Raw genomic sequence first — 13,112 nt, 5'->3', positions numbered from 1 at the left:
TAAAAGCAACCTTCTCACCTCAAAAGCCTGCCATGCTAGCAAAATCAGAGCTGGGTGTCTGTTATGCTGCCCAAATCATACTTCACTGGTGGCTTTTCATTACCCTTTCTGAAGAGCTTTAACAACACTCCTCTACAACAAACTAACACAATCTCTTTTCTCAGTATCAGCTCACTAAAAAATTGAGCACAATTCATTTTTTATTATTATTTTTGACACGGACAAGCTTTCAATGTATTAAGTTTCAGTAGTGCAGTGTGAAACCTGTTCTTGACAGGCTTTTCAAAAAGAAATGCCGTGATGCCCAGCATGCTGTCTAGCTCCTTCCTGATACCAGGGCCCACTAATACATTTTAAACCTAAGAAAACCTTTTTAAAAGTATATATGGGAAAATAACGTAACCATCTTCTCTTCAACAGCTGTCACTACCTTCTATTTGCATTTGATTGACAATAAAAAACAGATTTTCATCCTATATTCTTTCTTTTTGGACTTAAATCTGAATCTCTTTGTCTGTTTTTCCTCATGGAAAACAAAAGTAGAAATCCCTAGGACAGAAGTATGGTCAAACCCGTGTTCCTCTAATGCTCATTAACACTTGTAAGAGTAGGTAGATATCCCAGCAGTTCGAGGAAGGTGGCACCAGAAAGACAAATGACGCTGCACTTCATCAGAGATTTCCTGAAAACACTTCAGGAGGAACTCCCTGAAAGTAATTATCAGGTCTACAAGTGCTAAACGACTGCCCTAACAGCAGTGCCAGCTACTGCAGAGACAACCAGGAAGGAAAGAAACCTTCTCAAACATCATATACAGACAGCTATGTTTAACTCACTAGCCAGGGAAATGTGATGTGCTACTGAGTTCCTGCCATGGCTAGGAGAAATCATTCACCCCCAGTAATACCCGGAGTATGACTCAGTCTGCCCAAGGCCTGTAGCATTGCATGGCATCGTTGTGGCCCAAGGGCAGGACCCTGAGCATGATAGGATTTACAGGGGAACATGAAAGCATAAGTGTGCTTCAGATGAGTGTTTCATGGCTGTGTAGTACTTTTCTCTCACTTGACAAGAAGTTGGGCTGGCTTTACTGCCAGGGTAGTTATGCAGGAAGACCAATGTTCTGGATATTATCCCAGTTAACTCATGAGGTTAAACTCACGAGGTCTGTTTAATTTAAGGTATCACATAAAAAAATTGCAAAATGTTCATTTTAACTCTTGGGAGAGAAGAATAGGATGGGTTAAACATATGGATGTGAGTTTAATATATGGACCTTGAATACAAGTCTCAATATTGTAGGCTTCAGTGGTGCTTCTCAGCCAACTTTATAACCTTCTGTGTTTCCTCCACTAGTAATGAATCCAGAGCAGGAGAAGACAAGTCAGGTCCACAATCACAAGCTTTTATGTTGTATAAATATTATTTTAACTGTAGTTACTAAAACTTAGTGGAGAAAAATTGGATGTAAAACAAAACAAGCCCCAGCACTGAGCCCTGGGGAACACCACTGGTGACTGGCCACCAACAGGATTTAACTCCATTCACTATGACTCTCTGGGCCTGGCCAGTCAGCCATTTTACCATCCATCGCAGAGTGGGTCCATCCAAGCCATGGGCAGCCAGTTTCTCCAGGAGGATGCTGTGGGGGACAGTGTCAAAAGCCTTACTAAAGTCCAGGAAGATCACATCCAGAGCCTTTCCCTCATCCACTAAGTAGGTCATCTTGTCATAGAAGGTGATCAGGTTGGTCATAAAGCCATGTTGACTGGGCTCAAACCCTTGGTTATTCTGTATGTGCCTCAGGAAGATCTATTCCATAACTTTCCTCAGCACTGAGGTCAGGCTGACAGGCCTGTAGTTCCCAGAATCGTCCTTCTGGCCCTTCTTGCAGATGGGGGTCACATTTGCCATCCTCCAGTCCTCTGGGATCTCCTTGGTAAGCCAGGACTGTTGGTACATGATCGAGAGTGGCTCAGCGAGCACTTCCACCAGCTCCCTCAGCATCCTCAGGTGGATTCCATCCAGTCCTACTGACTTGTGTGAGTCAAGGTGGAGCAGCAGGTCACACACCATTTCCTGGGGACTAAGTGGGCCTCATTCTGTTCCTTATCTGTCTTCTGACTCATGTGGATGAGTGCCCAGAAAAGAGTTGGCTTTAGCATTGAGGACTGAGACAAAGAAGGCATTCAATACCTCAGCCTTTTCCTCATCTTTGTTCACTAAGTTTCCCCTTCATCCATTAAAGGGTGAAGATTCGCCTTAGGCCTCCTTTTGATGCTAATATATTTGCTAATATATTTTCTTATTGTCTTTTACAGCACTGGATAGCTCAAGTTCAAGTTGAGCCTTGGCCCTTCTAATTTCCTCCCTACATGATCTCACATCATCCTTGTAGTTCTCCTGGGCTGCCTCATCTTTCTTCTAAAAACTGTAAATTCTCTTTTTCCTCCTAAGCTCCAGCAGGAATTCTCTGTTCAGCCAGAGTGGTCTTATGTCCAATTGGCTCGTCTTCCTGCATATCAGAACAGCTTGATTCTGTGCCTTTAAGATTTCTTTCTTGAAGAATGTCCAGCCTTCCTGGACTCATTTGCCCTTCAGGACTGTCTCCCAAGGGACACTGGCTACCAATTTACTAAATGAGTTGAAGTCTTCCCTCTGGAAATCTAAGGTGGCAGTTCTGCTGATCCCCCCTCCTTGCTCATCTGAGGATTGAGAATTTGATCATTTTGTGATCATTATGCCCTAGACAGCTTTCAATCATCACATCCCCTGTCAGACCTCCTTTGTGAGCAGCAGGTCCAGCAAGGCGCCTTCCCTCATTCCGTAATGGCAATTATGTCCCACTTCCCTTGACGCACAATGGCTTCCAGCTCCTCCTGTTTGTTGCCCATGCTGCATGCATTGGTGTAGATGCACTTCAGGTGGGTTACCAATCCTGTCACCTTTTGGCAGGAAGATGTCCTGTCTTCCACATGACCATTTGCAGATACTTCTGTGGCCTCTACCACATTAATTCCCTGCTATCACAACAACCTCCATCTCCAGCCTCCATCAAGGCAGCAGGGTCAAGGATGTCAACAATAGACCATCCCTCAGACTATGAACTATGCATTCTTTAAGAGGTCATATTTGCGAGTGATGTGTCTGCTATATATCTTGCTGGCAGGACAAGATACGTCCCTATGGCACCTTGAAATTCATCTTCATAATTTCAACTTAATACACAAGCAGCTAATAAGCATGCATTTGTCAGGGCTTTTTTGGTAATCTAACAGACCTTTCAGAGCATGTCTGTATCAGCTAGGCTCCAGCACATGCTTGTGACTAAAATTAGGGGAGAAGAGTGAAAGAAAATGAAATGCTTACCTTTGAGAGATCGGCCATGACTCTGCTGAAGAACTGAAGTTAGGTAGTGAGGGGACGCTGACCTACTGAAAAGAAATTCAACAGGTCAAACCCAAACCCTAATTAACTGAATGATTTGTGTAAAGTAGACACAATACAATGATCATAGAAAAGTAAAACAGAAACCAACCCAATCACCGTGTTTGGTGAGCAAACAATTTCTCTTGACCTCAACAGATGGCTTGACACATTGGTTGACAATTTATGTAGTGCTATAAGCCCTTAGCAGCACTCAGAAAACACCTCCAAACACACACAAAAGTCTTACTGGCAAGAGATACTAACTTCTGTAGATTTCATGTACCTGTCTAAATGCTGCATTTTAAACAAAAATATGTATTTTTACTAAGTAAAACCTACACGTGAACAAAACAGTAGGTTATAGTGGGATGCTTAAGAGCCCAGGAGCAACAGAACAGGTAAGGATTAGTTATGTCTGCTCTTTGGAACGGTGCTGTGAGATTAACAAAGATGAAAGGTAGTGTTGTTCAGAAAGCTGAGAAACAACAAAAACATTTGCCGATTTTAAAGTTATCGGAAGCTGGGCTGTTTTTGTGGTGGTGTCTGCTTTTTAGTGTTATCAGACCAGCTTTGCACCTGGCAAAGTACTGCTTAATATCTTACAGAACAAAGAGCAAGTTAAAGCTTTTATATCGTTTTCTGCTACACCCAAGTCCTGAGTTCATTACAAATATACTAACAAACACTTATAAGTAAATACAACAGAAACTGTACACAACTACTAAAACTGCATGAAACACGGCAATGTGCATCTTTTATAGTATCATTGGAATAATATAAAGGGTGATAAACAGAATTTTCAAGCCCAACCTGTAACTGCAACCTCCAGAGATTAATGGGGTGATTTCTATAATTAAGATGTGTTTACCTTTTATATTTATCATATTCAGGCAGGTCTATTTTCCAAAATAAGAAACAGCCACAAATCCCCCCCAAAATAAAAAAGCTGCTAAGTGCTTTATATTTTTTTTAATTACTTGTCTAGATCATTAATTAAAACCCAAACAATTACTTCAGTTTTTAAAATATCTTTCTTAAATTAAAATCTTCATTCTTTTAAGTTGAATTTTGAAGAAAATATTTTTTTCACTGGTCACTGCCAGTGCTGTTGCAGCACACATCTCAACAACCCTGAGATCAGCTACTCTGCACAGCTGCTAATGGGGGATGTCCGTTTAATACTCTCCCAGCTCCAACTTTCCACCACATTATCCAAACTTGGCTGGACATTGGTAACAGTGCCGCAGGTTTGTAGAGTGCAGGAGGAAGAAAATCCCAGAAATATCAAAGCAAGGTGGCTAGAAACGCATAACTCCAGCTATGTAAGGAGCTCTTGTAGCACTGCAGCCTGCCTGGCACTGGTAACCAAAGCTACTGAAAAGGAGATGCATATTTAAGCACCTCCCAGTGTGGCAGCCAAAGAGAAAAATATCCAGCACAGCTGTACATAAAACTCAAGTTCACTGTCTGGTATGATTTCTTGTGGAGGTGATGGAGTACAAAGGGAACAGATCCAAAAATGTGGGGAAAAAAATCACGGACAAAAAAGAAGTCACAGGAAAGCGATGGACCCATCCCAACACAGCTGACTCTGACATCTGCAGTTAAACTGTACAAACAGATGCTAAACATCTTCATCCTTTTGTCTTAGTTCAGATCTTTCGAGAACCATATCCACATAAGGCTTTCCTAGAGCAAATTAATGCTTAGTATCAAGTAAGGTAAGCTAAGCATATGCATGAGGTATTTGCAAGACGAGAACCCTGGCTGTCCCCAGAGCCCAGGGATACAATATACATAGTACTGGAAAGAGAATGCAGCAAGGGCCCTCGCACAGACTTGTTGAACAAGCTGTGCTGAAATAATATGCCCCAGTGATGTCAATCATCTATGATAATACAAATTTCAGTGTACCTAGACACAGGCTACCACTTTTGAAAGCTTCTGCTCAAAGTAACACCTTAAGTTTTATTTTCAAATCCTGCTGAGTGATAGGTATATTCCCTGTGAACACATTGTAAAATAATTATGTACACTAGTCTTCCCACAGAAAAAATCAGGACTCTCAGAGTCAAATTCTACCACCACTCTATAGACAAATTTGGACAGTCCCTGCAGTCTCTCTCCAGCTGTATCTCTAGGCTTTCTCTTTCCACACACAATGCAGCCCCTTAGGGGCCCTTCCCCAAAATTAGGCCAGAATTTAAACCTAATCCAAGTCGTTTTAAACATGGAAGGAAAAACCCTAAATCTGTTTTTGTGTAAAACTGAAAGTCATACAAATGGGTTTTTTTAATTGTTACAGGAAAGCAAATCAACTTTCATTACAGAAGCTCAGTATCTTAATATGTTGGTTTTATTTTGTCATCCTCGTAAACACAAACACTGCAAAACTCATGTATTAAAGTCAGTGGGAATTTTGCCATGGGGATTCATTAGTACCCGGATTTCCTTGTAATTGTGATCGTTGGCAAGTGTGAAAGGAAAAATGTTACCAAAAACAACAGCTTTAAAGTCCTGATCTTGCAAGTACTTCAGCATTTGGATAAAATCCTTCTATTATTTCTTATGTAAGCTGTATTTATATAAGCTAGGTAAACCATATTTCAGCACTTGTATGGTTGGACTCATCTTGAAGACCTTAGAGATATTACAAGCTTAACTAGTCAAGGCTCTGAATCGTCTGCCCTAGGCTGAGACTGTCATAATCTTCTGCTCCTCTGGCTGGACAGACAACATCCAGAGTTCCCTTCCCATTTATATTATTCTCTAAATTTTGAAGTTTGACCGTGTTAACATAGACACAATGTGAACAAAGCTTTCGAGGACCGAACTTTCACTCGAGTTGTAGCAAAAGCCAGAAGTCCATGTGCCCCTATGTAGAAACATTAAAACCTTTAAAGGCCTTATCATCTAGAGTCCAATTACAGTAGTTTCAATAATCTTTTTTTCCCATGAGACAAAGCCTGGCAGTACCTCTAGCCATCTCTCAGTTTCCAATTTGACTATTTCTTAATACTTAAATGCTTCAGGGTTATTTTAGCAATGTGTCTATTCCATTAGAAAGCTGGAAAACAGGACACTTCCACCTGGCTCATTCAAATCCAAGGTGATCCTTTATACCTGAAGACAGCTGAGAGCTCAGAGACCACTGTTACATCTTGTAGGTTAGAAGCCCAACTGGGAAAGCTCATGCCACACAAATCTTCAGCTGCCACCAGACAGTTGAGGCTTGCACAGGGGTGCCAGCTCACAGGGTCAACGTCCCATTGGATCCTTAGAAATGTCTGCTCAATGTTATCAGTTTTACATCCTGCTTCAGTAATCCCAGTTCCTACTGTTTAACAAAATCCTTTGCAGTAAGGTTAAGGCACAGGTCAATGTACAGAGACCTTAATTATCTCTTCTCTCACCCAAATTCTTTGCTGAACTAGATTAACTGGCCACATGTATCTACCTAAGAACTGACCTGATCAACAGCAATGAGTTCTTCTCTGCTTTTCATCCTTTTAATCTGTCCCACCTCTGTAGGCTGACCCTGCTGGTGTTCCTCATCCTCTACTAAGGACGCATCATGTTGACTTCAAATTCTCCACAATCTATTGCCTAATCTTAAACTGTTGGATGAAGAAGCTCTGATTTCAGAAGTCTTACAGGCACCACCTCAGCATATGTTTATGGTAAAGGCTGTTTTTCCCATTCCTGATGCAAAATGCTTTTAACAGCCTCAGAGAAAAACATCCCTCTCTTAAACCAGCCTCTCTAAGCACTTCAGACTGCAGAAAAGTTGATTCTTTTTGACAACCACATAGAATATCAGATGAGTGCCTTACCAACGGCACACATCTCCTTCCAAGCCAGAAGCACCAGGCACCCTAGATTGGTCCTTGTGTACTGTGCTTGAAGGAGGATTTCACTCCAAGTCCCAAGACTGCCTGCCCTCCAGAGTGATGTGGCTCACCAGTAAGCACCCAGCACAGCCCCGATCTTCTAAACTCTCCCACAGTGGCTTGGACACAAACCCCAGATCTGCTACCTGGAAATCCTGAGCTCATTACATCTCCCCACCTCATCTAGCCAGTCTCACCTAAGCTCCACTCAATTCCTTCTCTGGTGTGGCATCCAGTAAGAATATATCAATGTCTGCATGGGCATTCATTCTGCCAGGTGGAGTAACACAACCACACCTCCTACTGGGATGAGAACATTCACCTACCTTGGTGGTGACGCCGGTGGAGTATAAAATGCAAGTGCTGAGGAAAAAGGCTGCTTTTTCAGTGCTTGGACCAGATTAGGTTTGTATTCTGGGTCAACACACCATAATGAACCTTTTCCATTCACCTGCAAGAAAGAAGCACTGCAGATTAGAGTATCCAGGGGCCAGGCTGTTGCAGTCATTTCTAATTTAATATTCCCAAGATGTAGCAAGGTACAACGATGTAGGCATCCACCACTGGACAGCTGATGTACATCATCCTCAGGTAGTTCCATCACCTGCATGGAAAGTGGACACTCCAAAACTAAGTGTGTGGTTCCCGAGATCCTCATTATATGGCATGGAAGCATCTGTCTTGCAGCTTGGGATAGCATCTCCAAAGCCCCTTCTCTAAAGCCCCATTCTCATTCACATTTGTCCACCAAAAGTTGTAAAGCTTATTTTAAAACTTGGTAAATACAGTTGTGGGTTTAAGCATCTGTCCAGTGAATTGATCAGCAATCTTTTGATCAACAAGTTTCTAAGTGATGGGGCAAATCAAAGCACCTTTCCCTTTGCCTAGATATGCCTACGTACTCATTTCACTTCACACCATCCTGCAAAAGCATATTGATGAATGTCCTGCAACAAAATGGATTATTACCACATTTTCAAAATCTGAAAACCTGATGAATGGATTTTTTATTCACTTAACATCATACCCACCACTGTGGTAGTCAATCTTGATGTTAAAATTTGATACACAAAGTTAAGCAAGATAAGTGACTTCTTGCATCTCTCAAGGGTTTCTTCACATACTTACTACATAAAGAAAATAGCCCTGTTTTTCAAGCCTGCTAGTTCTTGCAACATAAAGAGTAAGATTAAGTAGGAAGAGTGGTTATGCATGTGGCAGAAGGACAGGGCAGCTCTACATGAGACTGTGAAGATCTTTCTGGAGAATTTTTTGGTAAAAGTTTCAGCACAGAAACCCAAGCTTCATGGAACACCTCCTGCAAGTCCTCAGAGGCCAGGTGATCTTCTCCTGGCAACACCAAATGAGTGTGTTATTACCATTTTATGGATGGATGCTCCATGACTTAAGACTGAAATGGACCCACAAAGCATGTAAGTGTTTGGCCCTGTTTAAGTCATGAAGTATTTCCTGAAAAGAGGAAGTACTTCTCTACCAAATTTAGTGAAAAACCAAACCAGGGAGAGTTTCACCTGATAAAGAGAGATGCTGCTCTAATTTTAGTTGAAGACATTGCCTTTAATAAAGATTTCTGAGCTGCAGCATCTCTCAGAGTTGTCTTCTTTGTTTTTTTTAATTGAATCTTCCTTACACTCATCTTCCCATGCTAAAACGGAATGCACGCTTTAAGACATCTCTCAAGAATCATAGAATGGTAGGGGTTGAAAGGGACTTTTAGAGATCATCTAGTCCAACCCCCCTGTAGAAGCAGGGTCACCTAGATCAGGTTGCATAGGAACATGTCCAGGCGGATCTTGAAGACCTCCAAGGAAGGAGACTCCACAACTCCTCTGGGCAGCCTGTGCCAGGGCTCCCTCACCTGAACAGTGGAATAGTTTTTTCTTATGTTTAAGTGGAACTTTTTGTGTTCCAGCTTCATTCCATTACCCCTTGTCCTGTTACTATCTACTATAGAAAAAAGGGATGCCCCAACCTCCTGACACCCACCATTTAGATATTTATAAATGTTAATAAGATCACCCCTCAATCTCCTCTTCTCCAGACTAAACAGCCCCAGTTCCCGCAGCCTTTCCTCGTATGAAAAACGTTCAATACCCCTGATCATCTTGGTGGCCCTGCGCTGGACTCTCTCCAGCACTTCCAAAGAAGCTTACTTTTAATCAAGCAGCCATGGTTGCTGGCAGGATGATTTAGCCAGCTAGGTACTAACAAGAGGTCTTCTCCTAGCTGGCTCCATCCGTCATCTCTGTGACAGACTAACATCCTTGATCCCTTTCCTGCACCTCTCCTGGACTCAGATCCTTTCCTCAGCATCCTAACCTTCCCCAACTCTGGCTTCTTTTTTTCCTGCCTTTGTTAGTTTTGAGGCTGTTGCCCTCAGGGAGCAGGAGCAACTCCCCTGATACCAGCATATCGCTGCTCCTTTGGGCAGGTACTTCCACTTGACAGTTAATTCAGTTCAGCTGGGGCCTGGAGACAGGATAGCATTAGTTTCCCCTCTTCCATCTTCCCAGACATGTACTCTCACCAGCTTTCTGCCTTGACAACACAACACAAGGATTTTTTGCTGGGGGGGGGAGCAGCAGGTATTGCAACAGGAGGCTGAACAGAAGCACACTCTGAAGCCATACAAAGACTCAGTCCAGTGCTAGAGGCAACCACTTCTTTGGGTGGTTGGATTGGATTATGTGTAACGTGAAACCACACTTCCAGCCACCATTATTTACACTAAAAGCAGACATGGAGCAAAGGAGACCATGTCCATGCGGCTGCTCCTGTGCACCATTTCATGCCTATCTGCTGTTTAACAGAGATACACAGCAGAAATCCAACACAGGTCTGAAGTCTGTGTCATGCTTTAGGGGAAAGCTATGCACAACTGGAGCTGGAAATCCCACAGAACACAGGTACACCCACCAGCTTTAAAATAAACCGGCATTCTTAACCACAGCAACAACAACAAAAAAAGACTGTACCATTTCTCCTAGCAAAGATAAAGCCTAAGAGGATCTAAAGCATTAAAATGCTTTTGAAGGTTACTATTACACATGAACAGTTGAGCAACTGTTGAAGTGCTAGCTGAAAAGTTACATTGCTCTGAGACTATTTTTTGGCCTATCCTCTTTCTTCATCTTTCTAACATTTCTAATTTAACTTGCAAGATTTTATCTAGGGAAATAAAAGGAAGGAAAATAATTCCTATGTTTTGGACTATTTGATAAAGAAAGTAAGTTTCCATCCTCCAGCATTTCAGGGCATGATTATAGCAAGATGGGTTGGAAACAAGATGCCCCCATGGTGCGGCCTTGTCTTTTATCTTTACCACCATCCCACCATGGTCCCTCCTCTGCTAGCAGCAAAGTACAATCCTAAAAGAGGAAAAAAAACCCTAAAACACATATCAACCAAGAAGAAAGGAAGATCTCTAGAAGATACTCAAGCCCTGCCCTGCTCTGACTCCTACAGTAAACAGTGGCAGGGCCACATCCATGCAGGCAGCGCCATGCCCAATTGATGCTTGACCTGGATGCCATTCCTGCCTCCCCGGACTCTTTCTCCCCAGTGGTACTAATACAAAATTCCCGAATCCACAATTGTAAAAACAAAGTCTAGCAAAGAGCAGGAAGATTCCAGGGCTTCCAACTACTACAAACCCGTGCTGTAAATCAGATACAGCTCTCTCAAAAAACACAATTTCCCATTGAAGACCTCTCTCCCTGCAACCCCAAGGTTGCATGACAGTGTTTAAGATACATTAACTATGTCTTCTGTGGACTACTGGCTCACAATCACATCTCCACATCTTCAGGGGCACCAGGGCCACAGTAGGCACACTGGAAGGCTAGCAAGTGTCCCAGGGACTGGCTCCAGCATCATCCTCTTGCTGTTCATCAGCTCCAACTACCAACCAGCACTACCAGAGGACCACTGGAAATGTCATCTGTCTGGATGACCTCAAGGTCAACTCTAATAAGAAAGGGTATTTCAGCTCCTAAGTCTGTCCCCCGGGGTAAATCTCAATGAACCACTTACCAAGATGCTGCTGTGTGTATGTGCATACAGAAAGGGTAACGTGTATTTCAGCAGAGATGTGACATACATACATCCTGTTTCCACAGCAGGAGAAATTCCTTCTCTTAACTGCAGTGCAGGCTCACAAAGCGTGTCAGGGCTGTTACTTTCCCTTCAGCGCCTGTCCACTGATTGAAAGAAAACCATCACATACGATGTTTTTCGGCAATCCAAGAGAGGACAGCCTTCCCCCAGTCTCTGCTGAATGCTGTCCTAGACTCCGTAATGCCCACAGCCTGCTGCAACGGGCAGGGTAAAGGCATTTAGCCACCTGATACAGACATCCAAGTAAATAGAACGACCATCCAGGGCTGTGTCTGTAACACGATGCGGCACAGCGTGGTGGGAACATCTCTGTGTAGGTGCTGAGAGGTTATCCGCATGTGCCTTGGATGTTTTACTCAGTTCTGCTCAGAAGAGTCTTGTGGACAACATCCAGGAGCAATCAGAGCAGAGCCAGTACAATCCTGTAGCACCTTTTCCAGGTTAGCAGTGGCTGAAATGAACCCAGTTCACACGTCCTGAAACTGCTTGGCACTAGTTCTTGTGAGGTAAGCGGGAGAATAAAATCAGGAGATGCAGTTCCAAATGCATTCCCAGTCCAAATCAAAACTTCAGCATTATGGCAATCACAAGGACAAACTTTTCCTACTTTGCTGACAGACTTCCAAGAGATGATTTTGTAGCTGACAGCTGGCAGCAACAGCCAGGGAGGTGTCAGAAAGTAGCCTGTCACGGGATGCAGGGGCACAGATCCTTCCCTCCTCTCAGATATTTACACTCTTCCACTACAAGAGCCATGATTCAGCTGAAAGGCTTTAAAAAACTTCTTAACCTGACATTAAAAAATAAACCATGCTCTTCTGATGCAACGTGCCATGGGCCTCTCTGCTTTCCACAGGCACTTGGCATAGAAGGAAGCTGACTACACGCTCCCTTCAAGACACAAATAAGGTGCCAGGAACAAAGAAAAAAAATCGAAGACAACACAAGATTACCTTGCCCTTTCTCAGTAAAGCATCCAGAGGCTTGGCTGGCATATGGTTAGAAGCAACACGATCAGCAAAATAAGCTTGTAAGCAACCACACTTGCCCCAAGAAGTGACACCTGAGGAGCTCATCTCAAGAGGTCTGCAGCACTCCTGTCACCTGCCAGATCAACTCCTGTGCAACCTGCATGTGCTGCTGTGTGCCACAAACCTGCTTTGCAGGAAGAAGTTGGATCCGTACCATTATCTGGTCCTGTCCAAGCAGGACAGAGGGTAAAGATTTTAATAACATTTGCTGGAAGTGGGGAAGCTTCATCAAAGCTTCAAGAGGGGCCTTTTTGGGGTGAGGGTTTTTTTGGTAAACACAGTTTCTGTTCTTCCCAGAGCTCTGGGAGAATGCTGACAGACCACATCAGCATCATTTTACTGGTAGTGGTGGTAGCCATTGTCCATTTTGGTTTTCCTACTAGAGGTGTCACATCTAGCAGCAAGCCGTCCTCTGAGTCTAGCAATACTGGCAGAGTTGCCAAGGTAAAGCAGAGGTACAGGGCAGTTTCAAGCTCCTGTTGCCCAAATGTCAAGATATGAGGTTTGACTGTTAATTCCCAAACCATGGGGGGTTCCCAGGCTGGAAATCACTTAACTTTAAAGGGCAGATCCACAGACAGCAGGAACTCATACACCAATTTAGGAGATTTCCCTTCCCTGCCCT

The 13,112-nt window shown here is 43.2% G+C and overlaps 1 protein-coding gene across 2 annotated transcripts in view; it reads right to left on the bottom strand.

Annotated features, from left to right (window-relative positions):
- Window positions 1-13,112, bottom strand: part of FOXN2 (forkhead box N2) — a 35,230-nt gene that overhangs the window by 7,720 nt on the left and 14,398 nt on the right. The window contains exons 3-4 of one of the 2 annotated variants that reach the window (XM_061991554.1): window positions 7,646-7,770; window positions 3,370-3,434 (exon numbers count right to left, since the gene is read on the bottom strand). In XM_061991554.1, coding sequence (XP_061847538.1) covers window positions 3,370-3,434; window positions 7,646-7,770 — 190 coding nt within the window. The remainder of the gene's footprint in view (window positions 1-3,369; window positions 3,435-7,645; window positions 7,771-13,112) is intronic. The other variant, XM_061991555.1, reaches the window with a different exon arrangement.

The sequence above is a fragment of the Colius striatus genome, chromosome 2, assembly GCF_028858725.1.
Source record: "Colius striatus isolate bColStr4 chromosome 2, bColStr4.1.hap1, whole genome shotgun sequence".
Taxonomy (NCBI): domain Eukaryota; kingdom Metazoa; phylum Chordata; class Aves; order Coliiformes; family Coliidae; genus Colius; species Colius striatus.
The sequence above is the reverse complement of the archived record's forward strand: the minus strand, read 5'-3'. Positions and strand labels throughout refer to the sequence as shown.